Source organism: Equus asinus, chromosome 9 (assembly GCF_041296235.1).
Source record: "Equus asinus isolate D_3611 breed Donkey chromosome 9, EquAss-T2T_v2, whole genome shotgun sequence".
Lineage (NCBI taxonomy): Eukaryota > Metazoa > Chordata > Mammalia > Perissodactyla > Equidae > Equus > Equus asinus.
The window spans coordinates 41,363,626-41,381,055 of NC_091798.1; the positions used below are offsets into that span (position 1 = coordinate 41,363,626).

Genomic DNA, 17,430 nt, shown 5'->3' on the forward strand with positions numbered 1-17,430 from the left:
ATTATTCAACTTTTCTTGAATTTTTGGGAAAACTTAAGGTTTTCAGAGTTCTGTTCCTGGCATTGTTTAAAGAAGATTTGAGCATGGATGTGGGTAGCACTGATTTTTATCCCGGACATTTGTCCTCCTTAATACTATCTTTGCAGGTGGTATTTCTGGGATAGTATTTTACTGTTCCTTCTATCTTTTTCTCTGTGTAGGGTTCTTGTGTGTTTTAGAATTCATACCATTGATGTTTGAAGGCTAAACTCAGTTTAAGAGTTAGCAAATTTATCACCTGAGTTTATTCCCACTTCTCTTATTAAGTAAAAACTATCTCAGTGAAATGAATTAGTTAGAAGTCTTATTATAAAGAGATGGAGATTAATAAAGTATTATCTAGTACTTTGAGCCTTCTTGAGAAAGATGGGTTTTAGAAAGATGATTAGAAGTCACAGATCTTTTTGGCTTAGAACTAAAGCTTGTTAGGATACTAAGGAAATAGAAGATACAGTCCTTGTGAGGTGAGAGAAAGGAGTTCAGTCAATCTAGGAGTTAGTTAGAAAATTAAACAACTACAGGATATTCCCAAAACAGTCTGCAAACATGCATGTGAAGTAAGCAATGAAACCCTGAAGGTTGGAGAAGTTTGTGGAGGAGGTGGTCCATTAAAGGACACAGATTTTGAGTTGGTAGAGAAGGTGATGGATGAGCTTTAGCAACCTGAGTTGAAGGTATAGGCATCTGTGGTGGGAGCAATAAGGAGACCAATGTCATTAGAACGGATCATTTTAAGGAATAGTGAAGTACAGATAACTGGGCCAGTGGGACAAAATAGGGCTTAACGTATGTCGGACTTTGAGTGGCAGATTGAGAAATTTATATCTGAGGTGATAGTTACTGTAAAGCCTTGATTAGGGAGGCTGTCTGTTCAGAGTAGATTGGATTAAAGATAAATGACCAGGAGGCTGTGGCATTTATTTAGGAACAAAGGATGAGCATTGAGAAAAACTGGAAGAAAATTGGGAAGTAGACTTGCTTACTGAATACAAGAGAAGGAAGAGTCAAAACAGGATTAAGAAAATAGTGTTGATAAGGATAAAGAAATTGGGGAGAGCAAATGATTTTGGAGATATTCAGGAAGAAAAGTGATTTTAGTTTTAGAAATGCTGAGTTGAAGTAGGATAGGATACCTAAAGGGAATTGACTTTGGGGTACATGGGGAAGTGAGACCAGAATGCATATAAGAAGTAAAGGTGGAGAGATTTGGGAGCCACTTGAATAGAGATCAAAGTTGAAACCTCAGTTTTTTAAGGAAGCATGAATAAGGAAGCAGAGGACCAAGCAAGAACATAGAAGACAAAGATTTATTGAAAGTTGTAAAAGGTAGAGGACAAAGGGGTAAGAAAGCCAAGGTAGTGTAGTGTAATGAAAGCAAGGGAAGATATTTTAAAAACTTGATGCTGCGGTTCTCATTCTGAGAAGTCAGAGTTGGATATGACCAGAAGGATGCCACAGGTAATCTTAAGGTGTGCTTTGAAGAGTCAATGGTTGATAGGTTAAAAATGTCTATATGCTGAGAAAGAATCCTTTGTTCCTCAAATTTATTGCCTTGCCATTGAGTTTAAGGGTGATTTGGGATAGAGGACTTCTGTTCAGTTAGCTATGCTCTAGTTTTTTCTCTTCCAGTTGTTCTCATACTCTTTTGGAGTATGAGGAAATCCAAGAAAAAATAATTATTGGGTAACACTGTTTGACATGGGGCTTTTTCTTTATTCCCAGTGACAGATCGTTTGGTCTCCCGGTGTCTCCCTTCAGCTAGCTTTTACTCTTCCTAGTAATGACTGGAAAGAAACTTCTGGCTCCTTATCTTTCTCCTGAACTTGGGAGATGGAAATGCCTTAGGGATATTGATCTGAGTGAATGAAATGCATCTTTTTCTGTGTATTTACAGATGGGACATGAGTGGGTTTGGTTGGATTCTGAACAAGACTATTCGAATGACTCTGAGTTGAGCAACGACTGCAGGTCCCTCTTCAGCTCATGGGACTCCAGTCTGGATCTTGATGTGGGCAGTTGGAGGGAAACTGAGGAGCCAGGTGCTGAGGAACTAGAAGAAAGCAGCCCAGAGAGAGAACCTAGTGAGCTGCTTTTGGGGGATGGAGGCAGTGAAGAATCTCAGGAAGAGGCAGAGCAAGTCAGCCGCCAGAACCTCCTCCACTTTCTCTCTGAGGTAATGGGGAGCCACTATTCCCAAAGTTGGAAAAGTCTCAACTTTCTGAGAGAATGCTTACCTGTACACATTTCTACCACTCTTAATACTGTTTACTAAAATGAAAGCTCCACAGTGGCAGGGACTAAGTTCATTGCTGTGTCTTCAGCACTTGGTGCTAATACAAAATATGTGCCAAATATGTACTTTTTGACTGAATGTTCTAAGACCCCAGTTATTAGGAGCCTGAGTCATAGGAAATGGAATTTCTGTATGCAGGACTGCCTTATGAGTATCCTTGCAATTCGTTCTTTCAGAGTCAGGGGAGGTGACACCCAAACTCTCCTTGAAGCTTATAACATGATGACTTCAAGGCAGTATTTTACAGAGTCCTTATTACCTGGTTAAGGGCTGAGGACCAGAAATGAACAGAATTGGAAAGAGAGTTTATATTTATGTGGCAACTGCACACATTCAGGAGAACCTAGGTCAAGATCAGCAAGAATCCAGTTAAAATGTTGCCACTTCTATCTGCATTCTGCGTCAGACAAAATTTTCCGCAGTTTTGTAGACAGCCACTCTCAACTGATCAGAGTTGACACTTGAGCTGAAAAATTAGAACATAAGCTCCTTGAAGAACCAAGAACCATATCAATCTTGTTTTCTGTTAGGTCCCTAGCAACTAGTCCAGTGCCTGTGTATAGAAGATATTTGATAAATTTTAAATGATTGAATGAATGAATGAACCTATTTGCCGTCTCAGACTTAGTCACAGGGGCCGTATAATCATATGGCATTATTGATATGGATGATGATTTCCATTGGTGTTCCTATGCATCTAACAATAAACTATGATTGCAGGTAGCCTATTTAATGGAGCCATTATGCATTAGTAGCAAAGAATCAAGTGAAGGCTGCTGCCCTCCATCTGGTACCAGACAAGAGGGAAGGGAAGTTGAAGCCGCTGAAGGAGAAGGGGAGCCCTTCAGAGAGCCTGAAGAGCTTTCAGCCAAGGTAGACCCCTTGGTAGTTGAAAAGAGGTCACTGGGAGAAAATAGAAGCCTGGAGGTGGCTCCAGCTCCTTCAGATATTTGTGCAGTTCAGGGACTACCCACAGAGAGTGAAGAGGTAAGTGAATAATTTAAACCAGCACTCAGATTGGTCCTCCACACAGGGAAGCAGAACAGCGTGGTTAGAGCACATAGGCTAACTCCTGGAGTTCAGCTAACCTGGGTCCAGATCCTGGTTTCAGCACCAATTAGTTGTGCCACCTTCGGCATGTGAGTGAACATTTTAGAACCTCAGTTTACTCTGCTGTAAATGGATTATAGTGTTCTTTCCTCACAGGTTTGCTGTGAGGTTTAAATGAGACAATTCATTTAAAGCACTTAGCATAGTGCCTGGCTTATAGTAAGCAATCAGTAAAATTTAGAGTGCCATTATCATTAATATTATCTGACCAGCTAGACTAGTTAGCTCCAGGGCCACAAGTGATAATGGCAGTTTTAAAAGAATGCAGCATCCGTCTAGAATTGAATTTATTGCTTTTTCACTTTTTCTTGGGTTACAAAGTTCTCCAGCAAGATTGTTGCCAATAATTCACTGACAGGTCTAGTTAAGTCACCTTTTTCTAATTTCTTTTATAGCTTTATATAATTGGCCTTTTCTCACCTTAAAGTCAACCTTCCTTTACCCCATACAAGTAAAATTACCTTGCAGATAGTAAATCTCTTTCTAAAGTTTCCTTTGTTTCTTGGCATTCCCAGGGGGAGGTTCAGCAAGAATCCAAAGAGGAGGACCTGGGTGAAGGGTATGTGTCAGAGATGGAAGACCAGCCCTCTGCAGGTGAGTGTGATGATGGCTTCAGCATTCCGGAGACTCCTCTGGTGGATATCCTTTTCAGTCGTGCTACCTCCTCAAAGCTGTAAGTATAGATTTTTATCCGAGGCTCTTAAGTTTCATACTTTTACTTCTATTTATGCCCATTTGAATTTGTTCCCAGGAACATGGATTACTTTTGTAAATTAAAAAAAAGGCAATTAGAGTTGGAAAACAGTAGAAATAGAATTAAGTATAATTTTATTGTATAACTAGAAGTCTGTATGCTTTTCTTTTATAAAACAAGTCTGTTTCATCAACATTAAGAATCTCTTTTATAAATAACCCTTCTCTCTAATTGCTTTCTATTTATTTAGGAAACATTGCTGCATCAGATTGTACCTTAAGTCTAATGTTATGCAAACTATCCTTTTCAATATACTAAAACAGCTCCTATTAACTTGAAATTCAAAATTATTTTAAAGTTATCATCTCCGTTCTTTCTTTTTCACGAATCTTGGGAAATTGTTTATATAATAGTCTCATCTTTTTATAAATAATTATGAGGCTAAGGGCACATTTTAGAATCTTAATTTTTCCTAAGTGAATTTTTTTTAAATCAGAAAAACAAAGTTTATTGGTTTTTTTTTTTTTGAGGAAGATTAGCCTTGAGCTAATATCTGCTGCCAATCTTCCTGTTTTTGCTGAGGAAGCCTGGCCCTGAGCTAACGCCCGTGCCCATCTTCCTCCACTTTATATGTGGGATGCCTACCACAGCATGGCTTGCCAAGTGGTGCCGTGTCCACACCCGGGATCCGAACCAGTGAATCCCGGGCTGCCGGAGAGGAACATGCGAACTTAACCGCTGCGCCACTGGGCCGGCCCCTAAACAAAGTATTTTTGTTATGGTAATAAATAGTTCTGTTTCTGGGCCTAGCCTTGTATCTATCTATTGAGAGAAGATAACATGATCTCTCTTTTTTTTTTCCTTTACTACATCCCAGATCCACCTACATTATCTGTGGAAAGGCAAGCAAATAGTTATTCTAGCCTTCTTTTGTTTAAGATACCGAACCATGCATATATATTTTTTTAAATAGCAGACTTTAAATTTTGGTTACGCAGAAAGAATACAGCTTAAAATCTAGGTTGTTGAAGAATTGCTTCCTTTGCTTTTCTGTAACTCCCTGTGTAAGTATGAGCAGCTGGCCTATTATGACTATTCAAAAAACAGGAAATCTCTAATCTGGGACATTTTCTTTCATAACATTTCAGCATCTTGAATGGCAAACTACACACTCTTATCTTAGAAATTAGATTAAACACAAAATCTTTATTAGAACGCAATAGATAGTAGTAATTGAATCTGCTTGGCCAGATAGTTTAAGGGGAGATAGAAAGCTGAGTTCTTGTGTAATCATTGGGGAAGCTTAAAACTTCTTTGAAAGATAGACATTCTCCAAGTGCCTCTTTTCTGGCTTCTCCCTTAGTTTGTATTGACTCGCAGGAGTAAAGAGAAGTAGAGCCTTTGTAGCACCAGTCCAAGTCTGTAGGTCCTTTCCACTCCCACACTTTTACTTGTAGTTTTTTGACATGCATTTCTAAATACATAGAGATAAAGGTAAGCAAGGGATTATTTCTTAAAACATTGCAAAGGTGATTGATTATGAGGTTACAGAACCTAGCGCAGCACCTTTCACATAATGGAAACTTACTAAATATCTGTTGCGTTGGTGTATGAACAAGATTGCACCATACCAAGGAGCTACTGTTCATTCTGGTTTGCTGACTAGAAACAAAGGAAGATGTTTGTTTTAGGCTTTACCTGCCTTGTTTTGATAGGGTTCTGGGTTTAAGGGTATGTTGATTTTTGTGGTATGTAATTTAGATGAGGTGAGATGTTGCATCATGAAAATGAGTAGTTATGTAGAGTTGCTCAAATTGGATAAAAGTAAAACGAGATGTGAGTTGTGCTCAAATGAACGCACACAATACAGTACATAAAGCAAAATGAGGGTGCAAAACCTTAGGTGTGAAGAGAATCCATTTAGAGAGTATAATGTAGTGTGTAAAGTGGGAAGTGCAACATGATGTTTAACTTTGGAGTAAACAGAAAACTTGCCAACTGGGAAAAGTATAAAATGACATAAAACATTGCAGCTCCAGAGAAAAACTAAATAAATGAGGCAGTTTAGCCCAGAGAAGGAAGGGCCCTGAGGAGAAATGAATTTTTCTTAGGTATTTTAACTATTACTATATAGAAGAGAGTAAAAAGGAAAAATGTTTAAATTGTAGCATTCAGATGAAACATAAGAGAATTCCTTGGAATGTGAAACCAAGTATTTCTTTCTCTGGAAATATGGGAGAAATACTTATTAATGTGGCATATTTCTGCATAAAAACAGGATCAGATTCATTTATTAAATACTTAATCGAGCACCTACTATGTGCCAGGCACTTGTGAAACATCAGTGAACAAAGATCACTTTCATAGACCAGTTCTTTAGAGTCACAGGTGCTGAAGAGCAAATCAGCAAGTCCAAGAGGCAATTGTAGATTTGTAGTATGCTTTATGAAGTAACCACTTCATTCGATAATAGTGACCAATGAGAGAATACTTACAGAATTTGGGGTCTCTTATGGAAGCATTAAATATGTTTTTATTCTTATGGTGTTATTTCCTTCAGATGTTAACTAGGAACACTATGTGTTGAGAAAACTTCTTTGCCCACCTTGGGGAGACAGAATACCATTTGTGAAGTTACTGTTTCTTTTCTGTCCTATTTTGTCCCATAGGTCTGATCTAGGCCAGAGTGACCCTGTTCAGGATCATTTGCTATTTAAGAAGACTCTCCTGCCAGTCTGGAAGATGATTGCCAGTCACAGGTAGGTCTCTTAGCCATTCTTGGCATTCACAGCCACACTTCTCGTTTAGAGCGACTTTCCAGAATTTCTTCATCCTCTCTTGGTTTGTCCTTTAACAGGTTCAGCAGTCCATTTCTGAAGCCTGTGTCAGAAAGGCAGGCCCCAGGATACAAGGATGTGGTGAAAAGGTCAGTGGAAAAGGGGTCAAGAAAGGTTGGTTGCTTTTATATCTGTCTTTTCATACTTTGTTTCCCATCTATTAGATTATGTCCTTATTTCATTTACATTACTTACAAATTCAAGATATATTTTATAGCTGAATAAGTTTGTAAAGTTATGGTGAGCTCAGTCTTCATTTGAGAAGGAAGGCAGGGAACAAAAGGATAATATAGGTTTTTGTTTTCAGTATTGGCTTTTTTTTTTTTTTTTTTTTTGAGGAAGATTAGCCCTAAGCTAACATCCATGCCCATCTTCCTCTATTTTATATATGGGATGCCTGCCACAGCATGGCTTGATAAGCAGTGTGTAGGTCCACACCCAAGATCTGAACCAGGGGACCCTGGGCTGCTGGAGCAGAGTGCACGAACTTAACTGCTACACCAGTGGGCTGGCCCCTCAGTATTGGCTTTTAAGTAAAATGATCCATTCATTATTATCTTACATTAGCCTTTGGTAGTTTTTGACACTGTTCTGTTGGAGCAAAACATTAAAAGGAAACACCGTCTTTATTCAGCCAGTTATAGGTGTGCTAAGGCAAAGATGGTAATCCCAATGGATGTTACAAACATTGGATGATTGCAGTATTTTGGATTTTTATAGCATAATTGGTCGAAAATGCTGTCATAAAGCAGTGTGTTACTTACTTGTAAAATTGAACCAAAGTTGTTTTATTTAGCAAGATCTGGTAATTTAATAAAATGACTGATTTTAATCTTTGTTCCAATTAATTTTGCTTAAGATTTGTGAAAAATCACTGATTGATTTTGGCACAATAAACTAATACTACATTAACAGAAAAAAAAATAAAAGTAAGAAAAAAAAAGCAGTGTGTTAATGGAGTATGAAAGAACAGGAAAGTACCTTTGGAGACAGACTCCTTTATTCTCTGGAGGAGGAAACTAAGGCTCAGAGGTGGTCATGACTTGCCTGTGATCAATAGTGAATAGCACAGCTAGAACTAAACCCCAGATCCCTACCTCCCAGTTCAGCCCTCTTTCTACACTGCTGTGCCTTCTCTTATATACCCACTTTCTATATCTCATTAAATAATTATTTATCCTAATATTCACTTGATTCTCACTCTTTTCATCTCCATGAAAGAAGAAAAAATTCTTAGCTTTTGATTATGTATTAAGAGAAGTAGATTAAATACCTAGTATATAACTACACATTGTAAACAGTCAGTCAGTAACTACCATGTAGTTACAATGATCGTTGGAGCTCTTTACAACTTTGGTACTTGGGGTCAGCACTCCCCCTACAATAATAGAGTGTAGTGGCTGGGCCTCAGGGCTCTGGAGTCAGGCTGCCTCTGAATTGCAACTGGGGCTGTTTGACTTTGGGCAAGTAATTAACCTCTTTAGATCTCAGTTTCCTCATTGCCAGTTGGTGATAATAATGATACCCACTTTATAGGTTTACTGAAAGGATCAAGTGAGTTCATATACCTAGCATTACGCTTGGCCTGTTGTACACAGTCAAATGTTAGCTGCTGATGCTATTTTATTATCTGATGGGGATTATTATCTTTATTACTGTTTTCATTAAGAGCTGGGTAGTTCTCCAAGAGAACGTATTAGGTCACCCACCACATGTTCCACGTGAAGGTTTGATTTCCTCTGGTTTCTCTTGGCCGCCTGTAGACCCATGGACTTGACTAGCCTGAAAAGGAATCTGTCTAAGGGACGGATTCGCACCATGGCTCAGTTCCAGAGGGACCTGATGCTGATGTTCCAAAATGCTGTGATGTACAATGACTCTGATCATCATGTATACCATATGGCTGTGGAGATGCAGCGAGAAGTCTTGGAGCAGATTCAGGTACTGTACATAGAGAACTGCAAGAAAAAGGAGAGTAGTCTCTGGAATCTGATTTTAGAAAGTCTGTGAGACTAAGGGTGATGTTGAAGTGACCTTGTGCTCCTAGAGTTTGTGTTTAGAGGTGATTCAAGGCCCTGAAGGATTGACGTACGTGCTAGTTAAGAAAACCCTGAGCCTCTGCAAGACCAGCTTTAATAGATAGTGAAGTAAAGTAGTCCAGGAAAGCAGGCAGCCGTGAAGAGCTCTCAAGAGAGCTGGGGATAGATAAAGTAACAGGAGCTCCTGCTTCCCAAGCTTCAAGTTAGAGGGCTAAACATGCAAACCAGAGGCTGGAGTCACTTTCTATATTTTGGTTGCTACACTTGTTATTAGTGTATGTTCACACTGTCCCATCTGTAGGGGATAAGACATATAGCCAGAAGAAAACATTTGAGGGTTTCTTTTATGGGCAGCATCATACTTTAAGGAAAACAGCATAGTCAAATCTCTTTGCAGAAAAATAAAATTGCATTCAAACCTCTGTCGCTTTGAAGATTCATAGCTTGTTATCTGCCTTGACCCTGTAGGTGCTGAGTATTTGGTTAGACAAAAGAAGAGACTTAAATAGTCTGGAGTGAGAAGCAGCCGACTTCATGGATGGTGGAAAACCTGTCTTGTTAACCTGGAGCCGCTACCGTGAACTTTTCTGGAATTTGGACCTCTCATTGAGACTCTGGCCCACAGAGGCTCCCACTACTTGTTTACCACTTCTCAGTTGTCTTTTCTAATAAGAATAATGCCTTAACTCACAACCAAGGAGTCAAAGGTGCCTGTGGTCATAATATATAGAAAATGGGGAGAGCTGAGCTTTGGGTTATGCCGTAAATGTGTCCACATCTTTGTTCCATAGGCTTAATTTAGAGGTAACTAGATTAGACATCTTATTACTCCTCTATAAATAAATGTTATTTCACAAGTCAAAGATTGCTTTTTAATGATGACAGAAGGTGGGAATAGAGGGGACAGTATCATCTGGTGAAATGAGTAAGGTATTTGACATGAGTTTTCTTCCATACACTGTTTGGAAGGAGGTGGGGTAGGATGAGGGGAGAGTGTATGTGATTTGCTTCATCATTTGTAAAGTGGAGATAATTGAAGTGTCCTTCAAATGTCTAGGAGGATGAGATAAGATAAATTATGAGAAATGCTGAAAGACATCTAGTGTTCTAAGATTTGCAAGGGGGATAAAAACGCCTGTGACTGGCTCCCTGTCTTGATTAAAAGGAACCGGCCAGAGGCTGTGAAGCACTCTGCTGGGATTGGCCCTCTGCAGCCACCGTCCTTAAGCAGGGCTTCAGGTCTCCTAGAAACCAGTTGTGGTGGCACTGGAGGAGAGGTGTTAAGGTGAGTCCCAGACAAGGGTCGGACTCGGAATCTGCAGCTGCAGCCCCGAAGGGCCCAGGGGACCTAGAGATTCTGCTTTCCAAACAGGCCTGACCTTCTGCGTGGTTGTTCCTGCCGGGCGGGGCTGGGCGGGGACAGGCGTAGCGGGCAGCTCATCTGCTGCTGGAGTGGCCGGAGGGATTGCCGACTCAGTCTGTTGTTGCTGCCCCGAGACTCTGCGCCAGTCCTAGGCCCTCGGATTGTCCCTTGACCTCTCCACCTCGAAAGCGCTTAGGAAAACCCACAGCACGACTTAGTCGCAGAGTAGAAATCGTATTACTGAGACAGTGCTTATAGAAAAAGATCCGCAATTTCTAACTTTATAAATTAATAAAATCAAGCACCTAATGCTATTCTTAATCACGATTACATTAAATTTGGGGTGGGGGAATGCATGTCATTGCAGTTGATACCTGTCAAGAATCTCTTAAATTGTACCCTGAAAAACCAGAATGGAGATATCAATGCCCCCACCTCAGATATATGTAGAAAAAACTCTGGCCATTATCAAACCAGATATTGTTGACAAGGAGGAGGAGATACAAGATATTATTCTCAGATCTGGATTCACCATTGTTCAGGTAACTTCTGGGCACGTGATCATGTCTTTTTCTCTCTGCTCCTTTTTTTATGTTTATGCAAATATGTTAATCTGTTTAGATCCTCAGTATTTAGCATTAAATTTAGGTTTATTCTTCTAAGTATAAAAGTTATATGTGATAGCTTTAAAAAATTTTTTTCACACTTCAAAAGGATGTGAGAAGTAAAATTCCTTTTCCTTTCACCTGTTCTCTCCCACCCCAACTCCCAGGCTCCAGAGAGAGGCAACCACTGAACACTTTCTGTTCTTCCAGGATTTTTTTTATGCATTTAAAAACATTTTTCCCCCCATAAAATAGGACAATCCCTCTCCCTCGACACCCTTCCACATGAAGATTTGATTTCCTCTGGTTTCTGTTGGCCATTTGTAGACCCATTTACTTAACTAGCCTGAAATCTAAGGAAAAAAGCAAATTAAAAAGATACTGAGATACCATCTGGCAAAAATGTAAAAGTAAATGGCGCAACCCCTTTGGAAGGGAATCTGGTGATTATTTTATTAATATTACAGAGGCATTTACCCTTTGACCCAGCATTCCTACTTCTGGGAACCCTTCCTATAATCCATGTATTAATATGAGATGACATATATACAAGTTATTTTTTGCAGCATTGTTTATTTACCACCAAAAGGTTGAAAACAGCCCAGTGTTATAAACTCTAGCGAATCCACCAAATTGAATACTATGTGACTGATTGTAAAAAGAATAAGGAACCCTCTGTTACGAAAAAAAAAAAAGCAAGATTCAGAACAATGTGTAACAACCTTTTGTCATAGAGAAAAAGTGATATATATTCATGCTTGCCAGTATTTGCAAAATGAAACACTAAGAGATAAATAAATATAATAGTTGCGAGGCCAGCCCGGTGGTGCAGAGGTTAAGTTCGCACATTCTGCTTCTCAGCAGCCGCTGGTTCAGATCCTGGGTGTGGGCATGGCACTGCTTGGTAAAAGCCATGCTGTGGCAGATGTCCCACATATAAAGTGGAGGAAGATGAGCACGGATGTTAGCTCAGGGCCAGTCTTCCTCAGAAAAAAGAGGGGAATTGGCAGTAATTAGCTCAGGGCTAATCTTCCTCAAAAAAATAAAAAAAGTTGCCAATTGAAGGCAGGGAAGAACAGGGTAGATTAGGACCAGGATATACCTTTTTATATTGCTTTGAATTTTTTAACCCTGTAAGTATATTACCCATTAATTTTAGAAAAAAAAAATATAAAAATAAGATAAAGATATCCATTTAAGTTTTTAAAAAAGTCCATCATTTAAAAAGAATTAGTGACAAACTTAAATGGTTAATGTTAATTATAAATTAAAAATTAGTATAAATATTAATATTTAACACTTTGCCTAGTCAGCAGTACATTTCAGACCAAAGAAGGCCTTGGTATATTGTATGCTGCTTTTTTGTTTTAATCGTGATAAAATATATACAACATAAAATTTACCGTTTTAACCTTTTTTTTTTTTTGAGGAAGATTAGCCCTGAGCTAACTGCTGCCAATCCTCCTCTGCTTTATATGTGGGGTGCCTACCACAGCATGGCTTGCCAAATGGGGCCGTGTCCGCACCCGAGATCCGAACCGGTGAACCCTGGGCTGCCGGAGAGGAACATGCAAACTTAGCCGCTGTGCCACGGGGCCAGCCCCAACCATTTTAACCATTTTTAAGTGTAGAGTTCAGTGACATTAAGCACATTGATGTTGTTGTGCAATCATCACCATTATCCATCTCTAGAACTTTTTCATCATTTCAAACTGAAACATTGCACCCATTAAACACTAACTCTCTGTTTACCCCCTCCCCAGGCTCTGGTAACTACTATTCTATTTCCTGTCTTTATGACTTTGACTATTCCAGGTATCTCATGTAAGTGGAATCATACAATATTTGTCCTTTGTATTGTGTGCTTTTAAGATAGGCTTTATTGTAGTTGGGAATCCATTGAACTTGAGGCTTACTTATCCCATCTAGGGAAAACCTTCTGAAAAATGATGTGTCCTTTCAGTAGGTGGCAGTCTTTCCTTCACAAACTCATGGTTCCTTTTCTGATATTTTTTAGTACCAGTGCTTTTCTTTGTGAAAATATTCATTCAAATTCCAAAATATTTTACCTGATCTAGTGACCAATGGATTCATTGATTCATTATCAACTTTAATTTAAGATGAGCCCTTCATTTTTATAATTATGCTGCATTAGCCAGCACACCTGCAGAAAGTAGCTTCCCCTGCTTGCTAAGGGGTATGTGGCAGGTAAGGGCTTACATTGTGACGGATGAGATTTTTATTTTTTAACCCAGCAACAACAAGACTCCACACTAATATGCATAAGAATCACAAATACTAGCATGTCTTAGTTTTAAATAACAGAATCGTGGATTATACTAAATCAGTTGCTGTTGTAACTTGTCAAATTTCTTCTATTTCTCAACTATATGAATTTCAATATGAGCACAGATACAGCACCTTTTTTGTAGTAATTTGTTCTTGCCTGGTGAGAATGTCATGTTTGTCCAGTAGAGCCTGTTTGTACCAGTGCTGACCCACCTAGGTAAACATCTTTCCAGGCTTCTTGCTCTGGACAACCTAGGTTCCTCAGTACAAATCAAGCAATTTTACCAAGTTTCTCAAACCTGAGGACACATGATAGTTTTGGAAGGGGCTTTAAAAGGTAGGTCGCTTGGTAAAATTTACACTGTACTCTCAGGAAAATCTAACCCATTTTAGAAAGATGGATTTCTGCCTCAATCATGGAAATTTTTCAGCCTTCACCTAGTGACTTATCTCCATGTTTCATCATCCTTACTCCAGCCAGAATTCTTCCTTGACGTCTACTTTGAATCCCTCTCTTATATTTTGAGCCTTTTCCCTCATGATCCACTTTTAGTGGAACTGAAAAACAGTAGTAATGAATGATTTTTTTTTTTTTTAAGATTTTATTTTTCCTTTTTCTCCCAAAGGCCCCTGGGTACATAGTTGTGTATTTTTAGTTGTGGGTCCTTCTAGTTGTGTCATGTGGGATGCCACCTCAGCATGGCCTGATGAGCAGAGCCATGCCTGTGCCCAGGATTCAAACTGGCGAAACCCTGGGCAACTGAAGCAGAGTGTGTGAACTTAACCACTCTGCCACAGGGCCGGCCCCATGAATAATTTTTTAAAAGCACTCAAATAGCTACTTTTAGGGAAAGTATGATACTTTCCAGTAGGAAGAATGACCAACTCAGCTTCTATGATTTTTTAAATTTAATGATTCATTTGTATAGTCTCTCATTTGTGAAGAAAATAACATTTATTTGTCTTAAGCGTTTCATATTCTTTTGAATTGAGAAACTTAATGCCAACTAATTTTTCTTAAGATCACAGTGAATCAACATATTTATTAGCAGAACCAGAATAAAGAATACACAACTTTCATATTATGCTGAAAAACTTGTTTACTGCCTGGTTATACTGCATGTTATTTCTAAGTACCATAATGAGACCAGCTCCCTAAACTAAAATAGGAAAATTTCACAATAAATAGGATAGTACAACAAATAGATAGGGAAAGATGAATTTGGAATATTATAATGTCCAATTTTGTTATTTTAATGTATACAAAGTATATATTAACAAAATATTATTGATTGGAGTGTTTTTACTTCAAGAAGGGGGTATTGTGAATTTGTCATTAACAAACTATGTTGAAGAAGGCTGCCAAACAGGAATGATTTTTCTTAATTAGGTTAAATCTTTTTTTTTTTTAACTGAAATAACATTGCTTTATAACATCATATAAATTTCAGGTGTACATCACTATATTTCGATTTCTGTGTAGACTACGTCATGTTCCCCACCCAAAGGCTAATTATCATCCATCGCCACACACGTGTGCCTGGTCACCCCTTTCACCCTCCTCCCTCACCACTTCCCCTCGAGTAATCACCAATCTAATTTCTGGGTCTATGTGTTTGTTTGTTGTTTTTATCTTCTCCTTATGAGTGAGATCATAGGTATTTGCCTTTCTCTGTCTTATTTCACTTAGCATAATGCCTTCAAGGTCCATCCATGTTGTTGCAGATGGCAAGATTTCTTTTTTTTTTTTTTTTTTTATAGCTGAGCAGTATTCCATTGTATGTATATACTACATCTTCTTTATCCACTTGTCGCTTGATGGCACTTAGGTTGTTTCCAAGTCTTGGCTATTGTGAATAATGATTCAATGAAAATAGGAGTGCATATATTTTTATGCATTCGTGTTTTCATGTTCTTTGGATAAATACCCAGAAGTGGAAAAACTGGATCATATGGTAGATCTATTCTTAATTTTTTGAGGAATCTCCATACTGTTTTCTATAGTGGCTGCACCAGTTTGCATTCCCACCAGCAGTGTGTGAGAGTTCCCTTCTCTCCACACCCTCTCCAACATTTGTTATGTCTTGTCTTGTTAATTATAGCTATTCCGATGGGCATGAGATGATACCTCATTGTAGTTTTGATTTGCATTTCCCTAATAATTAGTGATGTTGAGCATATTTGCATGTGCCTGTTGGCCATCTGTATATCTTCTTTGGAAAAATGTTTTTAGATCTTTTGCTCATTTGTTAATTGGGTTGTTTGCTTTTTTGTTGTTGAGATGTATGAGTTCCCTATATATTTTGGATATCAACCCCTTATCAGATATATGGTTTGCAAATATCTTCTCCCAATTGTTAGGTTGTCTTTTTATTAATGATTTCCTTTGCTGTGCAGAGCTTTTTTGTTTGATGTTGTCCCTTTTGTTTATTTTTTCTTTTCTTTCCCTTGCTTGGCCAGACATGGTATTTGAAAATATGCTACTAAGACTGATGTTGAAAAGTGTACTGCCTATGTATTCTTTTAGAAGTTTTATGGTTTCAGGTCTTTCATTCAAGTCTTTAATCCATTTTAAGTTAAGTTTTGTGTATGGTGTAAGATAATGGTCTACTTTCATTCTTTGCATGCGTCTGTCCTATTTTCCCCAACACCGTTTACTGAAGAGACTTTCATTTCTTCATTGTATGTTCTTGGTTCCCTTGTCGAAAATTAACTGTCCATAGATGTGTGGGTTTATTTCTGAGCTCTCAGTTCTGTTCCATTGATCTGTGTGTCTGTTTTTGTACCAGTACCATGCTATTTTGATTACTATAGCTTTGTAATACATTTTGAAATCAGGGAGTGTGATGCCTCCAGTTTTATTTTTTCTCAGGATTCCTTTGTCTATTGGGAGTCTTTTGTTGTTCCATATAAATTTTAGGATTCTTTGTTCTGTTTCTGTGAAAACTATCATTGGAATTTGATAGGGATTGCGTTGAATCTGTAGATTGTTTTAGGAAGTATGGACATTTTAACTATGTTCTTCCAATCCAAGAGCACAGAATATCTTTCCATTTCTTTGTGTCTTCTTCAATTTCTTTCGACAATATTTTATAGTTTTCAGCGTACGAGTCTTTCACCTCTTTGGTTAAATTTATTCCTAGGTATTTTATTCTTTTTGTTGCAATCGTAGATGGGATTGTATTCTTAATTTCTCTTTCTGCTACTTTGTTTTTAGTGTATAGAAATGCAACTGGGGGCTAGCCTGGTGGTCAAGTGGTTAAGTTTGCACACTCTGCTTTGGCAGCTGAGGTTCTCTGATTTGGATCCTGGGCACAGACCTACACACTGCTCATCAAGCCATGCTGTGGTGGCACCCCACATAGAAGAACTAGAGTGACTTACAACTGGGATATACAACTGTGTACTGGGGCTTTGGGAAGAAGAAAAAAGAAATGCAACTGATTTTTGTATGTTGATTTTATATCCTGCAACTTTACTGTATTCATTTGTTATTTCTAAAAGTGTTTTGGTGGGTTCTTTAGGGTTTTCTGTATATAAAATTGTGTCATCTGCAAATAGTGATGGTTTTACTTCTTCCTTTCTAATTTGGATCCCTTTTATTTTTTTATTTTATTTCTTGCCTGATTGCTCTGGCTAGAACTTCCAATACTATGTTAAATAAGAGTGGTGAAAGTGGGCATCCTTGTCTAGTTCCTGTTCTTAGAGGAATAGCTTTCAGTTTTTCTCTGTTGAGTATGATATTAGCTGTGGGTTTGTCATATATGGCCTTTATTATGTTGATGTATTTTCCTTCTATACCCATTTTATTCAGAATTTCTATTATAAATGGATGCTTTATCTTGTCAGATGCTTTCTTTGCATCTGCTGAGATGATCATGTGGTTTTTATTCTTCGTTTTGTTAATGTGGTATATCACAGTGATTGATTTGTGGATGTCGAACCACCCCTGCATCCATGGAATAAATCCCACTTGATCATGGTCTATGATCTTTTTAATGTATTGTTATATTTGATTTGCTAGTAGTTTGCTGAGGATTTTTGCACTGATGTTCATCAATGATATTGGCCTGAAGTTTTATTTTTTTGTGTTATCCTTGTCTGGGTTTTGGTATCAGGGTAATGTTTTCCTCATAGAATGAGTTAGGAAGCTTCCCCTCC

The 17,430-nt window shown here is 38.3% G+C and overlaps 2 protein-coding genes across 6 annotated transcripts in view; both read left to right on the forward strand.

Annotated features, from left to right (window-relative positions):
- Nucleotides 1-1,807: 1,807 nt before the first annotated feature.
- Nucleotides 1,808-9,873, forward strand: LOC139046166 (bromodomain-containing protein 8-like). 2 transcript variants are annotated; one of them, XM_070517308.1, is made up of 7 exons: nt 1,808-2,212; nt 3,053-3,319; nt 3,958-4,115; nt 6,806-6,895; nt 6,994-7,062; nt 8,737-8,914; nt 9,481-9,873. In XM_070517308.1, exons 1-7 carry the CDS (start codon nt 1,934-1,936, stop codon nt 9,529-9,531), a joined length of 1,092 nt encoding a protein of 363 aa, XP_070373409.1. In that variant the 5' UTR covers nt 1,808-1,933; the 3' UTR covers nt 9,532-9,873. The 2 variants fall into 2 exon arrangements, with proteins under 2 accessions (XP_070373409.1, XP_070373410.1); XM_070517309.1 differs by lacking the exon at nt 9,481-9,873 and having other exon boundaries at nt 6,994-7,087; nt 8,737-8,890.
- A 341-nt stretch (nt 9,874-10,214) lies between these two features.
- NME5 (NME/NM23 family member 5) overlaps nt 10,215-17,430 on the forward strand; it is a 29,413-nt gene continuing 22,197 nt past the window's right edge. For 2 of the 4 annotated variants that reach the window (XM_014853797.3, XM_014853799.3), the window contains exons 1-2: nt 10,215-10,297; nt 10,743-10,917. In XM_014853797.3, the coding sequence (XP_014709283.1) occupies nt 10,789-10,917 (129 nt within the window). In that variant the 5' untranslated portion in view covers nt 10,215-10,297; nt 10,743-10,788. The other 2 variants (XM_070517311.1, XM_070517310.1) reach the window with 2 other exon arrangements.